We start from the raw sequence: 13139 nt of genomic DNA on the forward strand, positions 1-13139 counted from the left end.
GGGCCTCTTTTGTTTCTGGCCACAGCACTGCACACTGGCCTGTGAGCTTCTGGCTCTACCTCTCATCTTGATGTAGGAACACTAGGGTAAGGATACCCCACCAGGCGAGTGATCTTACCCAGTGAACCTTCTACGCAATCTGCAGTCTGCATCTGAGCCATTGTTCACCATAACACGTAAAGACACTGGGTGCCCTGAGCAGTGCTCATGCTCTTGCCTGACCTCCAGCATTGGTTTTGGGGACTTCTCCCTGGGGAGGTCTATTCCTCCTCGCTGGGCTTTTTGTGACGCCTTTGGTACATGGACTCTGCTCAGCACACGCGACGCTGGGCCACTTCTGTCTGCTCTACCCACCAGGTGACTCCTCTGGAGAGTGAGGCCTTTTCTCTTGTCCGTCTTTTGAGGCTGCGCCCTACTGCCAGCCCAGCACTGACACTCACCACGGGCTTTTGCTTTCCAGCAGATCGAAAAAGCTTCTGCACCATCCACAGCACAGGCTATCTGAAGAGCTGGCCGCCCACAAAGATGGGGCTGGATGAAGACAACGAGCCAGACAACGAGGGCTGTAACCTCAGCTGTCTCGTTGCCATCGGGCGATTGCATTCACATGTGGTTCCGCAGCCGGTGAACGGAGAAATAAGGGTCAAGTCCATGGAATACGTTTCTCGGCACGCCATAGATGGGAAATTTGTTTTTGTAGACCAGAGGTAAGAGCCTACAACTCCCCCTGCAGGAATGCGGTAGAGCGGTGTTTCTGACCTGGTGGGCTGTGACCCTGGAGGTTGAATAATTAATTCTTCCACAGGGTTGCCTATCAGATAGCTTGCATATCAGATATTTACATTGAGATTCACAACAGTAGCAAAATTACAGATATGAAGTAGCAACAAAAATACTTTTTTGATTGGAGGTCACCGCAACCTGAGGAAGAGTGTTGGAGGATCACAGCGTGAGGAAGGGTGAGAACCCCTGCAGTAGAGAATTTCAGCCCTAAGCTGAGAAGGTGAAAAGATTGGGTCATCGGCTGCCTTTTCTAAGAGTAAAGAATATTACTGTCGCTGGGCATAGCTCATTCGGAAGAGGGTCTGCCTAGCACACATGAAGCCTTGGCTTCAGTTCCCAGCACCACATGCAGCTGGTACAGTTCATGCCTTGAATCCCAGCACTTGGGTGGTAGAAGCAGAAGGATGAGAAGTTTTGGGTCTTTCTCATCTATATAGTGTTTAGGGCAACCTTGGCGTACATAAGACCTTGTCTTAAATAGTAATAATCTTTTCTAAAAGTTGAGACGAATAACTCTAGGCCCCTCCTGCCCTCTAATGAACACCCATCTCTGACTGCATATTGCTGTGCAGAGTGAGGGAAGCGAGAGCAGTCTCCGCTAAAACCCAGAACCCAGGCTCATTGGGGCATCAGGGGAAATGCACCGTTTTTTTCTCAGTAGTCTCTGATCCATAGCATAGCAGTGACAGTTAAGTGAGTGGTTTGAAATCTAGTTTTGAAAGGAAACAGAAATACAACCTACAGTTATGAAATGTTCCAGGGTCATGACGTTGAATGGAATATAAGACATAAAGTCAATCAATTAAAAAAAAAAGACATAGGGTTATTTAGACCTGAGCCTTCCAGTAGAGTTGGCCATGGTGGATTTGTCTATGGATTTAAATTTGAATGTAATTAGTTGAAATCAAAATTTTTGTTTCTCAGGGCCCTACCCACACACAAGTCACCCTGTGTGGTTAGCAGCACATAGATTGCTGCACGGCTGCAGAAATCTGTCGGACAGCATCGTTCTTGTCCAGCCTCTTCCTCTTATGGATGAGGGCTTGAGGTCTAGCAGGTGGATCAGCTCCTCCTGGACTCACAGCTAATTTGTGCTAGATCTAGCCCATGAACCAGACGTCCCAGATTTGCTGCTGCCTCCCTTGGGAACAGTCCCAGGCTAATAACTCGCTACTAGAGACAGCCACTAGATGCCAGAGAAGTAGGCATCTACTTTTTAAGGCTATTGTGGTCCCAGCTGCAAGAGCCTCTGGGCTTTAGCTGCCCTGGTACAAGTAAGCAGTGAAAAAGGAGCATCCCTGACCTGGAGTTTAGATCTCTCTCTTATTTTTCCATTATTAATATGGTAATCTTGTCATTTAAAGACCACTTGAAATTTTATTTCTGAAAAAAAAAAAGCCCCTTACGTCATTTTTGCTTTGTTTTGCTCTGTTTTCGGAAGGCTTGGTGAGGTGGACACCCACATAGTTAGTCCACTGGGAAGGACCTAGCTTTTTTGCCTCCAGCTTAGACCTTGCTCTCCTGGAGGCTGTGACGGGGAGAAATTTGCTGCCATCTGTAAGTCATTGTTCATCTTCGGAATGGGCTTTTCTTATTTAAAAAGCTCCTGTTCTCTCTTAGGGCAACGGCTATTTTGGCATATCTACCACAAGAACTTCTAGGCACATCATGTTATGAATATTTTCATCAAGATGACATAGGACATCTTGCAGAATGTCACAGGCAAGGTAAGCTGTAGGAGGAGTCTGATGTCCTAAGTATGCCCTGCTTCTACACTCCAGTTGCCATTCCAGAGAAGATTGCCCCTACTGTGTGGGAGTCAGCCAGCCCAAGACTCTTCAGGCCAAACCACTGGAGAGGAGAAAAGACTGTTGGCTCCAGGAACCCTTCGTCCCCTACAGATGCTCAGCCCCTACCCAGTGCATGACAGTTTTCTCTACAGAAGCCATGACTATGTGTGGAAACATCTCTTGGTTAGGGTTCATTCCAAGCCTGTACAGATCTCATATCTCCTGTACTGATCTAGTTTTCTTTCCATCCTGCATTGTCCTTCAGCTGTGCTGTCAAGTGACAAAATGTCCTGATAAAAAACAGCTTGGCGGGGAGAGAAAGCTTATTTCAGCTCACAGTTCAGGTCACGGTCCATTACTATGGGGAAGTCACAGTGGCAGGAACTTAGGACAGCTGGTCACATGACACCCATAGTCTAGAGCAGAGAGAAAGTGAACATGTTCACGCTTGCTCGCTCGCTTGCTTGCTATGCTCAGGGCCCCACCTAGGGGATGGTGCTGCCCATAGTGGGCTACGTCTTCAATGTAAGTGAAATGTATTAACACACTCCCTTACAAATGTGCCCACAGGCCAGCTCAATGTACCTCTCATTGAAACTCTCTTACCAGTGAGTCTAGGCTGTGTCGAGGTGACAAAGCTGACCATCAAAGGTGGTATGGCCACATATGCAGTCCCTCCTTCCACTGTTTCTACCCGAAGCCGTTCAGTGGCCTCAGACACTCATATGAAGTGTCTCTATTGTCACCACCCCCACCGCCCAGACTCTGGTTTGAGCACTTGTGCTTTTGGGTCTCCTGCTTCCTCTCACCTGGGTCCATCACCTGTAGTTCTCTCATTTATTGTCAAATAGATCGAGCCTGATAATAGCACGTCCCAGGTTCCAGTATTCAGACTCAAACACAACCACTTTCAACAGGCACAAGATCCAAAACTTGCCACCGTCCATCTCCTGGCCCTGACCCAGTTTCCAGATTTGTTCCATCTGTGGCTCTGTCACCCGCTCCTGCCTGCTGGGCTGGCCTTGTCACCCCTGATGTTTGTGTGGCTCTCTCCTGCTCTTGGCTGGAGTGTTTGAGCAGCCTCGGTCATTCCTCTCCAGAGGGCAGGGGGTCGTATTCCACCTCTGTTGTCTCTAACGCTTGGGGCATGAAAGGTGCTCTTGATGTCTCTCAGAGGCCGAGATCCGAGCAGGCCAGTGGCCTCTGTTGACTCAGATTCCCTAAGCTGGCCAGGGACAGCTGCCCTTCTGCTGTGTGACAGGGAAGGTGCATGGCTGGAGTTCACACAGACCTACCGCCAGCATCGCCGAAAGCCTTCATTTTCCTAGACCCTCGAAAGGAGTGACAGGTTGAGAAATACCCTGGAAGGCTATGAGTTAGACCCTTGGACGCTGCCTGTCTGAGCGCTGGCCACGTGTGTGCTTGGCTTTCTAATGGGTAATGGCATGTGGGCTGAGCAGCTTTGGGATCTGGGCTCAAGTGACCTGTTTAATGTGCTCACTGGTTTGAGGAAATGACAATAATCATGGCTTCTCTGCATTTTCAGTTTTACAGACAAGAGAAAAAATCACAACTAATTGCTATAAGTTCAAGATCAAAGACGGTTCCTTTATCACACTACGAAGTCGATGGTTCAGTTTCATGAACCCGTGGACCAAGGAAGTAGAATACATTGTCTCAACCAACACAGTTGTTCTGTGAGTATCTCCTGTGAGATACACCCTTGCTTCAAAGGGAGATGCCTTGGGTTCTGACCTGGGACAAAGGGTACAGGCAGTAGCCAGCATCCACATTTTCATGGCCCCTATGTGGTGTTTCATGATAGGTGGAAGTCAGGAAGGGTTGTGAACCAAGAACAGGCTCTAGTCCTCCTCCCGTGTGAGCCCCAGTGGCAAGACTTGCTCCAGGAAACAGCCAACCCTTGAAACCCTAACCCTAACCCCACACACGGGTTTCCACTCACGCTGGCGGAGAAGGGTGTCTACCATCAGGGAAAGGCTCACAGATGTACTAGCTCTTTCTGGCTTCCAGTGAGGATGGGTGGTCTCCATGGCTAGCAGGTTAGAGGCCCAAGCCTTGGCCGATGGATACTCACTCTGTGAGGCTTCTGCTGCCTGCTAAGGAGGTACAGAGAGTCTCTCAAGGCTCTTCTCGTACCTCCTTCACCCCCATGTGGTTAGAGGCAGGCGGGGGCCTGGAGCTGGGTGTGCTGCCAGTGAGAAGGAGAAAAAGTGTTGTAGCAGGAGGAGGGGGCTACTGCAGCCACTTCTACTAAACATAGAAATCAGGGAAGCAGCTGGGCGGTGGTGGCGCACACCTTTAATGCCGGCACTTGGGAGGGAGGTGGAGGCAGGTGAATCTCTGTGAGTTCGAGATCAGCCTGGTCTACAGAGCTAGTTCCAGGACAGCTAGGGCTGTTATATAGAGAAACCCTGACTCAAAAAAAAAAGAAGGAAGAAATTAGGAAGGCCCATGTGGGCAGTGAGGCCAAAGGCCAGGATGCTGTCAGTTGTGTTAGCAGTGAGTAGACCTGATCAGCCTCTCAGACAGACACTTCGTTTTCTGGCCTGTCCAGGTCCCACGTGGACACCGGACTCCTTGGCCAAGGTGAAGGGTGCATGGTACTGAGCAAGCCTGACTCATGTTTCCTTATTGCTGGGATGTTCACAGAGCCAATGTCTTGGAAGGCGGGGACCCAACCTTCCCGCAGCTTACCGCGTCCCCCCACAGCATGGACAGCATGCTGCCCTCTGGAGAAGGTAATTATGTCCTGCTCGGGTATCGGGGCTCACTTGCGAGAAGCTGCTTATAACCGGGTATCTTCCTGTCAACGGTTCAGGGTATCCTGTTTTTGCGTTCTGAGGCGCAGACCTTGACATGCCGAGTCCCAGTGGGAAGAGGGGCCACTGCCCTCCTACTGGGGATGTTGTGAATGTGTGTGGCTTTTCCTGCAACCACCTAGACCCCTTGTTTTTCTGTGCTCTCCTCTTCCCTGTTGCCTGGGAGCTGTGATTTGCTCTTTGGTGACTCACGGGCTCCTGTGTTTGAGAGAAAGGTATCCGTTAGCCCTGAGAACCTGCCATATCCAGTGGGCTCCTTCCTTGTGGCTTGGCATTGGTTCTGCTTGTCCTGAACCACTGCTGCTTGGATGGCTTCAGCCTGCTTCTCCACTCATGACTCCCATGCCCACTCCTTGCTTTCCCAGATGGAACAACAGAGGCACTGAAATTAAAAATATCCCAAGCTCATCTTCTGCACTCCAGAATTACTGGTTCCTCTCGGTCCTCTGTGCAGTCCAAATGCACGATTGTGTCCCTTTCGTCTCTTCAGCTCACCCATGCCTCTAAACTGCTTCCTAACTTCAGTTTCCCTCTGTCAATTCCATACTCTATTCTACATAGAGCATAGCATAGGAACATTCCAGTTAGCATCAGACCATAAGTGACAAATGTCATTTTACCTACTGATGTCATAATCATTGTGATTTCTAGAGCAACACATTACCCTCAAACATACTTAGAGCCACAAAGGTCATCTCTGTGGTCTCCTATGGCACAGTAACACAGGTTGGTAGCCTAGAAGCAACAGACCACACCCTATAGCCTGTAGTTTACAGAATAGTTCTCTAGACTATTCTGAATAGGTTTGAACAGATTCAAACCAAATCAAAAAATAGATTTGATTATTATGTATACAGTGTTCTGCCTGTGTGTATGTCTGCATGCCAGAAGAGGGCACCAGATCTCATTACGGATGGTTTGAGCCACCGTGTGGTTTCTGGGAATTGAACTCAGGACCTCTGGAAAAGCAGCCAGTGCTCTTAATCACTGAGCCATCTCCAGCCCTGTTTGAGCAAGTTTTACATGACAAACTCAGCTAAGGATACATTTCTCAGGCTGTATCCCTGTCATTAAGTGACCTATAACTGCAGCCCCTGCTGTGTGGTAGATGTTTAGTAACCCTCATTGTGCCCAGTGCATTTTCTGTGCTAAGCTCCCTGTCCCTTATCTCTTGCGGAGCCTTTTTGGTGTCCCTAGTACAGCACTGTTGTGTTTGCACCAGTTCCAAGCTTATGCCCTCGTCATCTTCCATGAACACCTTGCTCGTGCAAGACTTCGTAACTCTGTCCTGCGCAGTGCTCTTACACAGTGTCTACATCCGGGGTGCTTTCCTCTCTGTACCACCTACCCGGATAATACATATTCTGCTTCCAAGAGGACTCTGCTCAGTGCCCTTCCTCCAAGAAGCCGTACCTGCTTGTTCCCTGACTCCCTGTCAAATCCATCAAACTTTGCTGTCTCGTCTCTGACACATGAAGGAAATTAGTTGGCTCATGTCAAAGCTTTGGCCTGAGCCGGGCGATGATGGCGCACGCCTTTAATCCCAGCACTCAGGAGGCAGAGGCAGGCGGATCTCTGTGAGTTCGAGACCAGCCTGGTCTACAGAGCTAGTTCCAGGACAGGCTCCAAAGCCACAGAGAAACCCTGTCTCGAAAAAAAGAAAGAAAAAAAAGCTTTGGCCTGTGATGCTGCATAGAATCTTGAGCTTGCCCCTGCTAGAACTATTTTTCCTGACAAGGGAGAACCTTGACGTTCCACTTCAAGTGGATTGGGAGGTTTCGTTTAACACATGATAGCATTTCTTACTCGGGTTTCCTCTTTCCTACTGTGAGATTCCTTTGTTGTAGGTGGCCCCAAAAGGACTCATCCCACTGTTCCAGGCATTCCAGGGGGAACCAGAGCTGGGGCAGGGAAAATAGGTCGAATGATTGCAGAAGAAATCATGGAAATCCACAGGCAAGTAATCTCTTTGGCTGCCTCTCCAGCCAGTGGTGCTCAGCTCCACACTCACTGTCCCAGGTGCTTCACAGTGTGTGGAGACAGTCTGGGTCACCACAGTTGGTAGAAGGTTGCTGCTGATCACCCAGGAAGAAAAGACCAGGGATGCTGCTTATACCCACATGGGACTGTTCTGTTCCTCTGGCCCAATTCAAAATGGAACCCGTGTCTTAAATAAAGAAGCTAGACCAAACAGGCCAGAGCAGAAGACACTCTTGGGGAAGCCCAGTTCCCAACACTTTGAATGTATCCCAGGCAGCTTCCTAGTGAGGATGAAGCCCCAGAACATCCGGGTCTGGAGTAAGCTGTGAGCAGCCTGCAATTTGGGTCTTAGCCAAAGTGCTTCTTCAAGCTCCCTGGACTAATAGAGGCCAAGCAGATCAGCTGGCAACAGAGGCAGTTTTCTAGGGTGTGGGGGCATCCTTTCCATGTACAAGCAGAGGTTGGCAGCACCTGCCTGGGGCTCAGGCCTGGTCCTGCATCCATCTGCCTCTGTTTAGGAGAGTCATCTAATCTTTGGCAGGCTAACTTAAGCCACCGAGGGGACTGGGTTAGGATTGTGAAGGGATAAACAGCCTGATACACAATAGACACTCAGAAACTTTGAGCTCAGTCCATCTTTAAACATAGCTCCTGAGAGGGAAATGGTTATTATAAATCTGCCTGAGTTTGGAGAACCAAGGTGGTAACCAGATACTTAAAGATAGAAACATAATAGCACATACGGAAAGAGATGGGGACCAGAAAGATCAATGTTCCCTGCAGCTACTGATTTAGTCTGTTCTCTGGTCAGCCAGAGGGGCTCTTGTCCCCACGTGAGAGTGGTGGGTTCAGCTGCTTGCCTCCACCTCTGGAGAGAAATGAGGAGAAAGGACACGATATGATGAGTTCAGACCAGCTTTTAAATACCCTGGCTCTATGTAAGACCAGCAGAAGACGGTATCAGAACCCTTCACCAGAACAATCCTGAAATCCTTGAGACGTCAACTTTCTTTATAATAATAGGACAAGTGGGGAATTCATGGATTGAGGGTTTAAACTTGGTCTCAGCCTAGGCTTACAATAAAGGTAGGTGCTCCCGCTAGAAAATCAGGACTGATCTAGCGCGAGCGTGGGAGCCGTGCTCAGAGCTATCTAACTGGCCACTTTGTGGAGAAAGGAGCATGGAGCTATAAAGGGAGAGGGTTAAAGACTCTTAGTGCATAATCCGGAGTTTCAAGATGCCATTCGTTGTAGGATGCTGAACAGATATCCAAAATGTTGTGTTGTATATACATCGTGGAAACTCACTAGAATTGGGAGAGACGAAGGTGGGCATGATTGATAACCCAAGAATGAGGCCTGTCGTGTAGAGAAATCAACAGTCCAGGGCCAGGTGCTGAAGGTAAAATAAGGAATGGTGAGAAGGCCAGTGGAGAATGGACAGGAGCCTGGGGAGAGAGTGGCTTCACAGGCCTACATCAGACAATGTTGGGAGAAACAGCCATTTCTGGTACTCTGTTCCGATGTTGGACGTTAAAGGCTTGTAGCTTGAGTTTGAGGAGTCAGAATACGTGTTTTCTCACAAATATAGACAAGTAGTCAGTGCTGGCCAAGAGCCTTTTTTTTTAGGCATAGAATCTGGTCCCCATGCGGCTCTAATAGGCTGTGCTCATCATGGAGGAACCGAAAGTCTGGTGGTAACACAGCTGCCTCCATACGCCCCGGACTCTGGTCCCGGCTTCCACATGACCCCAGCACACACAACAGGGGTGGAAGCGAGAACTCACGTGGGCACACTAGCACACGAGCCTCTGTGCAAGCCACAGCCTCCCTTCCTGGGGTTGCCAGCCTCACAGGTGTGCACACTTACACAGTTAGGAGACTCCTAACAAGCCCACCCTCGTGGGGCAGTTCAGAGAAGTCCCAGATCTGTCTTTCATCTCTCACTTCCCAAGAAGGCTGCTCCTGTTTACCCACCAGTTCCCTTTTTAGGTGTGGCTGAGCTGCACTGCTACCTTCATTTCCTAGGGGCACTCACTCATCAGTAAAGGTTTGTGGGCAAGACAATCTACCTCTTGGTCTACATCCAACTCGTGGTAGCAAAGATGGAGGCTAAACTCCTGAGATCTCCAACTCACCCGTGTTCTATGAAGAACTAAAGCTGGCCATTTACTTAAAATTCACCAACCTGAATCCAAACCGTAACCCAGAGGCTTAGACAGTTATTGCTTTTGGATTTGCATTCTAGATCAGAGGAGTGCAGAGCAATCCAGCTGACCACGGGGCTCTGGAAATAAGGTTTTATTGGAGCAAAGCTATACTCATGCATTGCATGTGGACTGCTGTGACAGACCAAATAGCCTACAGAACCAAGAGTTGTCTGGTCATTGTAGAACACGTGCCAGTCCCTAGCCTAGCGCCTTACCCCCCTTAGCGTCTCCACAAAACTGCCGCCCTGAAAGGCATTGTAATCAGCTCTTCTCTAACAGGATAAGAGGGTCATCGCCTTCCAGCTGTGGCTCCAGCCCACTGAACATCACAAGTACGCCTCCCCCTGATGCCTCCTCTCCAGGAGGCAAGAAGGTAAGCATGAAGGCCTAGACTAAGAGAGCCTCTGCCCAAGCTCTGAGACACAGCGATTTCTGGGATAAGTTGAGACGTTCTTTCCTCCTTGGAATATACTCAACTGTGTGAGGCTGGCTTCAAAGCACACTGGCACGTAGGGAGGCTTCCTGGCTTGCTCAAGAGGATGCATTCCATGCGAATGCAAGAACAACATTGTGAGGAAAGGGGAACTGTCAATCCCTTTGAGGGCACAATTCAAGAATTCCCATGAGGGAGAGATGAGGACGGACTGCATAGAACCTTACTGCCAGGAATTTCAAGTGAACAGAAACCATTAGTAAAAGCAACAGCATGAGCCATACTTGAAGTCAAGCTAGGCTTTATAGCTGAACATGTGGGGATCTGTCACCAAAATATGTCCCTGATAGGATAGCACGGCCACAAGTACTTCATGAAGAGCTGTCTAGAAGATGGCCCTGTAAACACCCATTTTCACCATTACTAGACAATTTGCAAACCTATGTAAATTATACTGATTGTAGGTTAAGAGTCCATTAATAACCCCTGAGATTAGAACACAAGGGACTCAGTACATGAAATTTTCCTTCCCATAACCCTAGACATACATAGAGACTCCAGGAAAGACTGAGGTGTGGTTCCCAAGGGACAAATCCCAAAAGCAAAGTGGGGCTTTCTGAAACTGGGCTCATTACAGGCCCAGATTGCCCAAATCTGGTGCTGCCAGCATGGGTGAGTGCGGGGGCTGATGGTGAGAGAAGAGCAACTTTATTCTACTTGATGTGAGTCTTCGTCAAGTTTACACTTGAAAAGGGGCTTTGATTCCTCCAGGAAACTGAAAAGCCAGCCCATTGTGAGTAAGAGCACAGCCACAGCAAGGTGGGCCCGAGTTTGAAGTCTGCCTTTGCCCGTGCGAGTCATGCAGTGGCTGTACCTTCCAAGCTCATGTTTCCCTTCTAATTAGGTGCCAAGACTGGTAGGATAGTAGTGGTCTCTGTCCCTGACAATGAATGTGCAAGTGCCTGGACCTTGGGAACGTCTAGGAACCCATCCGTGGATTAATGGGGCCTGCAAACCTACTGCTCGCCGGCTGTGCTCTCAGCTCTATTCCCTATCTCTCTAGGGTTCCCCCTGACTTAATTCATCCTTCAGGCAGTCAGCTTCTTGGTACTTCAGAGGTTTTTATTCCGTTATATGCTTATCACTGGACAACTTTCATCTATCGATTATCTATCATCCATCCATCTATCCATCCATCTATCATCTATCTATCTATCTATCTATCTATCTATCTATCTATCTATCTATCTATCTATCTATCTATCTATCTATCTAATCTGTATCTCCACCTCCCAACTTAACACACAGAAAAACCCAAGATCTCCAAAATTAACAATCCAGGCTTCCTGGTGAACAGCACCTGCCAGTAATCTAAAGCTATGCCCACATCATAAAGCCTGAAATTCTGGGGGTGTTTATGAAAAAAATTCCTCTTTCAATGGCTTTTAAAAATGGGTCTAGGACAAAAATTGAGTCCTTTTTTGTCTGTCCTTGGCAACAGGACTCATGAGAAAAGCATGATTGAGTTAAAAATAATTGCAGGATTAAAGGGCTCAGCAAACTAGAGCAAAGGTGACCCTTCAGTCAATTTCAGTTTTGTCATTGAGCCCAAAGTTGTTTCATTCGGGAAATTGGATAAGCCTCATAGATCCTGGGCGAGTAAGGACATACAGAGGCTTCAAATCAAGTTAAGCAGAAGTCCACAGACGACACCTTTTGGGAGACTCTCAAGATCCTTTTTAGGCTTTGCCAGGTCAAAGCTATTTTCTTAAAAATTTAAAAAGCTACCGTTTATTTTCATTGTGTATCTGCATGCACTGATGCGCATAAAAACCACGTCACCAAAGTGTTCGAAGTCATTGTATTCTTCCCTACCACACACAATAAAACGTTAGCCAATTTAACACTGTCCCGAAGGAAGCATCAGAAATGATTAGTGGAGGGCTGGAGAGATGGCTCAGCTGTTAGGAGCACTGACTGTTCTTGCAGAGGACCTAGGTTTGATTTCCAGCACCCACATGGCAGCCACAGCAGCCTGTGACTCCTGTCAAGGCTCTGACACCCTCTCTGGCCTTGAAGGACCCTGCACACATGTGATGCACTTACCATATTTATATGCAAGCAAAAACACTCATAAAAATTTAAAAATATTAAGATGAAAAAACTTATCAGCGCCCTACTGCATACCTCCCTGCCTTAAGAATCTGTGATTCCATCACAGGCTAAACTATTGCCCCTCCCATTCATTTGTCACTTAAGGAAAACAAATGGCAGTGATAAAATCTGGGCTTTCAGTCAAGACTGGGATTTTTAGAGAGCTTGGACCTGCCTGCTGCTTTGAGCTCAATAGCTTCCTCAAACTTACAAAATGGCAAAATGGTGATTTTCTTCATGTTAATTTAAAAGATCTGCTAACACACTAAACCAGTATCCTACCCTCTAACTCTGTAGCTTTCAACCTTCCTAATGCTGTACCCCTTTAATAGTTCCTCATATTGTGGTGATCCCCAACTATAAACTTATTTTTGTTGCTTCTTCATAGCTGTAATTTTACTGTTATGAGTCATAATGTAAATATCTTTGTTTTCCGATGGTCTTAGGTGACCTTTGTGAAAGGGTTGTTCAACCCCAAGGGGTCATGACCCACAGGTTGATAACCACTGCTCAAAATGATCAATGCAGGGTATTTCAAAATCACCCAAGACTAATCCATTCTAAGTGAACTAATACCCTCTAAGTGGTCAGTGCAGGCTGTCATCTAAGGGCTATCCTTTCCGAGTGCCAAGATATAGCCATGGATTTTTCAGCATAACAGGGCACACAGCTCAGTTGGTTCCACACTGTAATGAACATTTAAGAGACATCTACTTAAGTGCTAAGGCATCAAAGAATACCCAATTTACTGAAAAGACTATTTTGCCCTCATACAACTACTCATCTGTTTGAGGTTCAAATTTTCTTCGTATATATCAAAACATTTGATGAAACAGGCTGAATGGAGCAGGTATGAGAATCTAGCTGAACTCTCTTATCAAAAAGATATAAAACAGCCAGGCGATGGTGGCGCACGCCTTTAATCCCAGCACTCGGGAGGCAGAGGCAG

General features: G+C 47.7%; 1 protein-coding gene across 4 annotated transcripts in view; it reads left to right on the top strand.

Moving 5' to 3' along the window:
- Arntl (aryl hydrocarbon receptor nuclear translocator like) overlaps positions 1-13139 on the top strand; it is a 101801-nt gene that overhangs the window by 86143 nt on the left and 2519 nt on the right. The window contains exons 13-18 of one of the 4 annotated variants that reach the window (XM_013347698.2): positions 461-707; positions 2404-2510; positions 4120-4270; positions 5244-5332; positions 7246-7369; positions 9883-9976. In XM_013347698.2, coding sequence (XP_013203152.1) covers positions 461-707; positions 2404-2510; positions 4120-4270; positions 5244-5332; positions 7246-7369; positions 9883-9976 — 812 coding nt within the window. The remainder of the gene's footprint in view (positions 1-460; positions 708-2403; positions 2511-4119; positions 4271-5243; positions 5333-7245; positions 7370-9882; positions 9977-13139) is intronic. The other 3 variants (XM_013347700.2, XM_013347699.2, XM_013347701.2) reach the window with 3 other exon arrangements.

Source organism: Microtus ochrogaster, chromosome 8 (genome assembly GCF_000317375.1).
Source record: "Microtus ochrogaster isolate Prairie Vole_2 chromosome 8, MicOch1.0, whole genome shotgun sequence".
In the NCBI taxonomy this organism is placed as follows: domain Eukaryota; kingdom Metazoa; phylum Chordata; class Mammalia; order Rodentia; family Cricetidae; genus Microtus; species Microtus ochrogaster.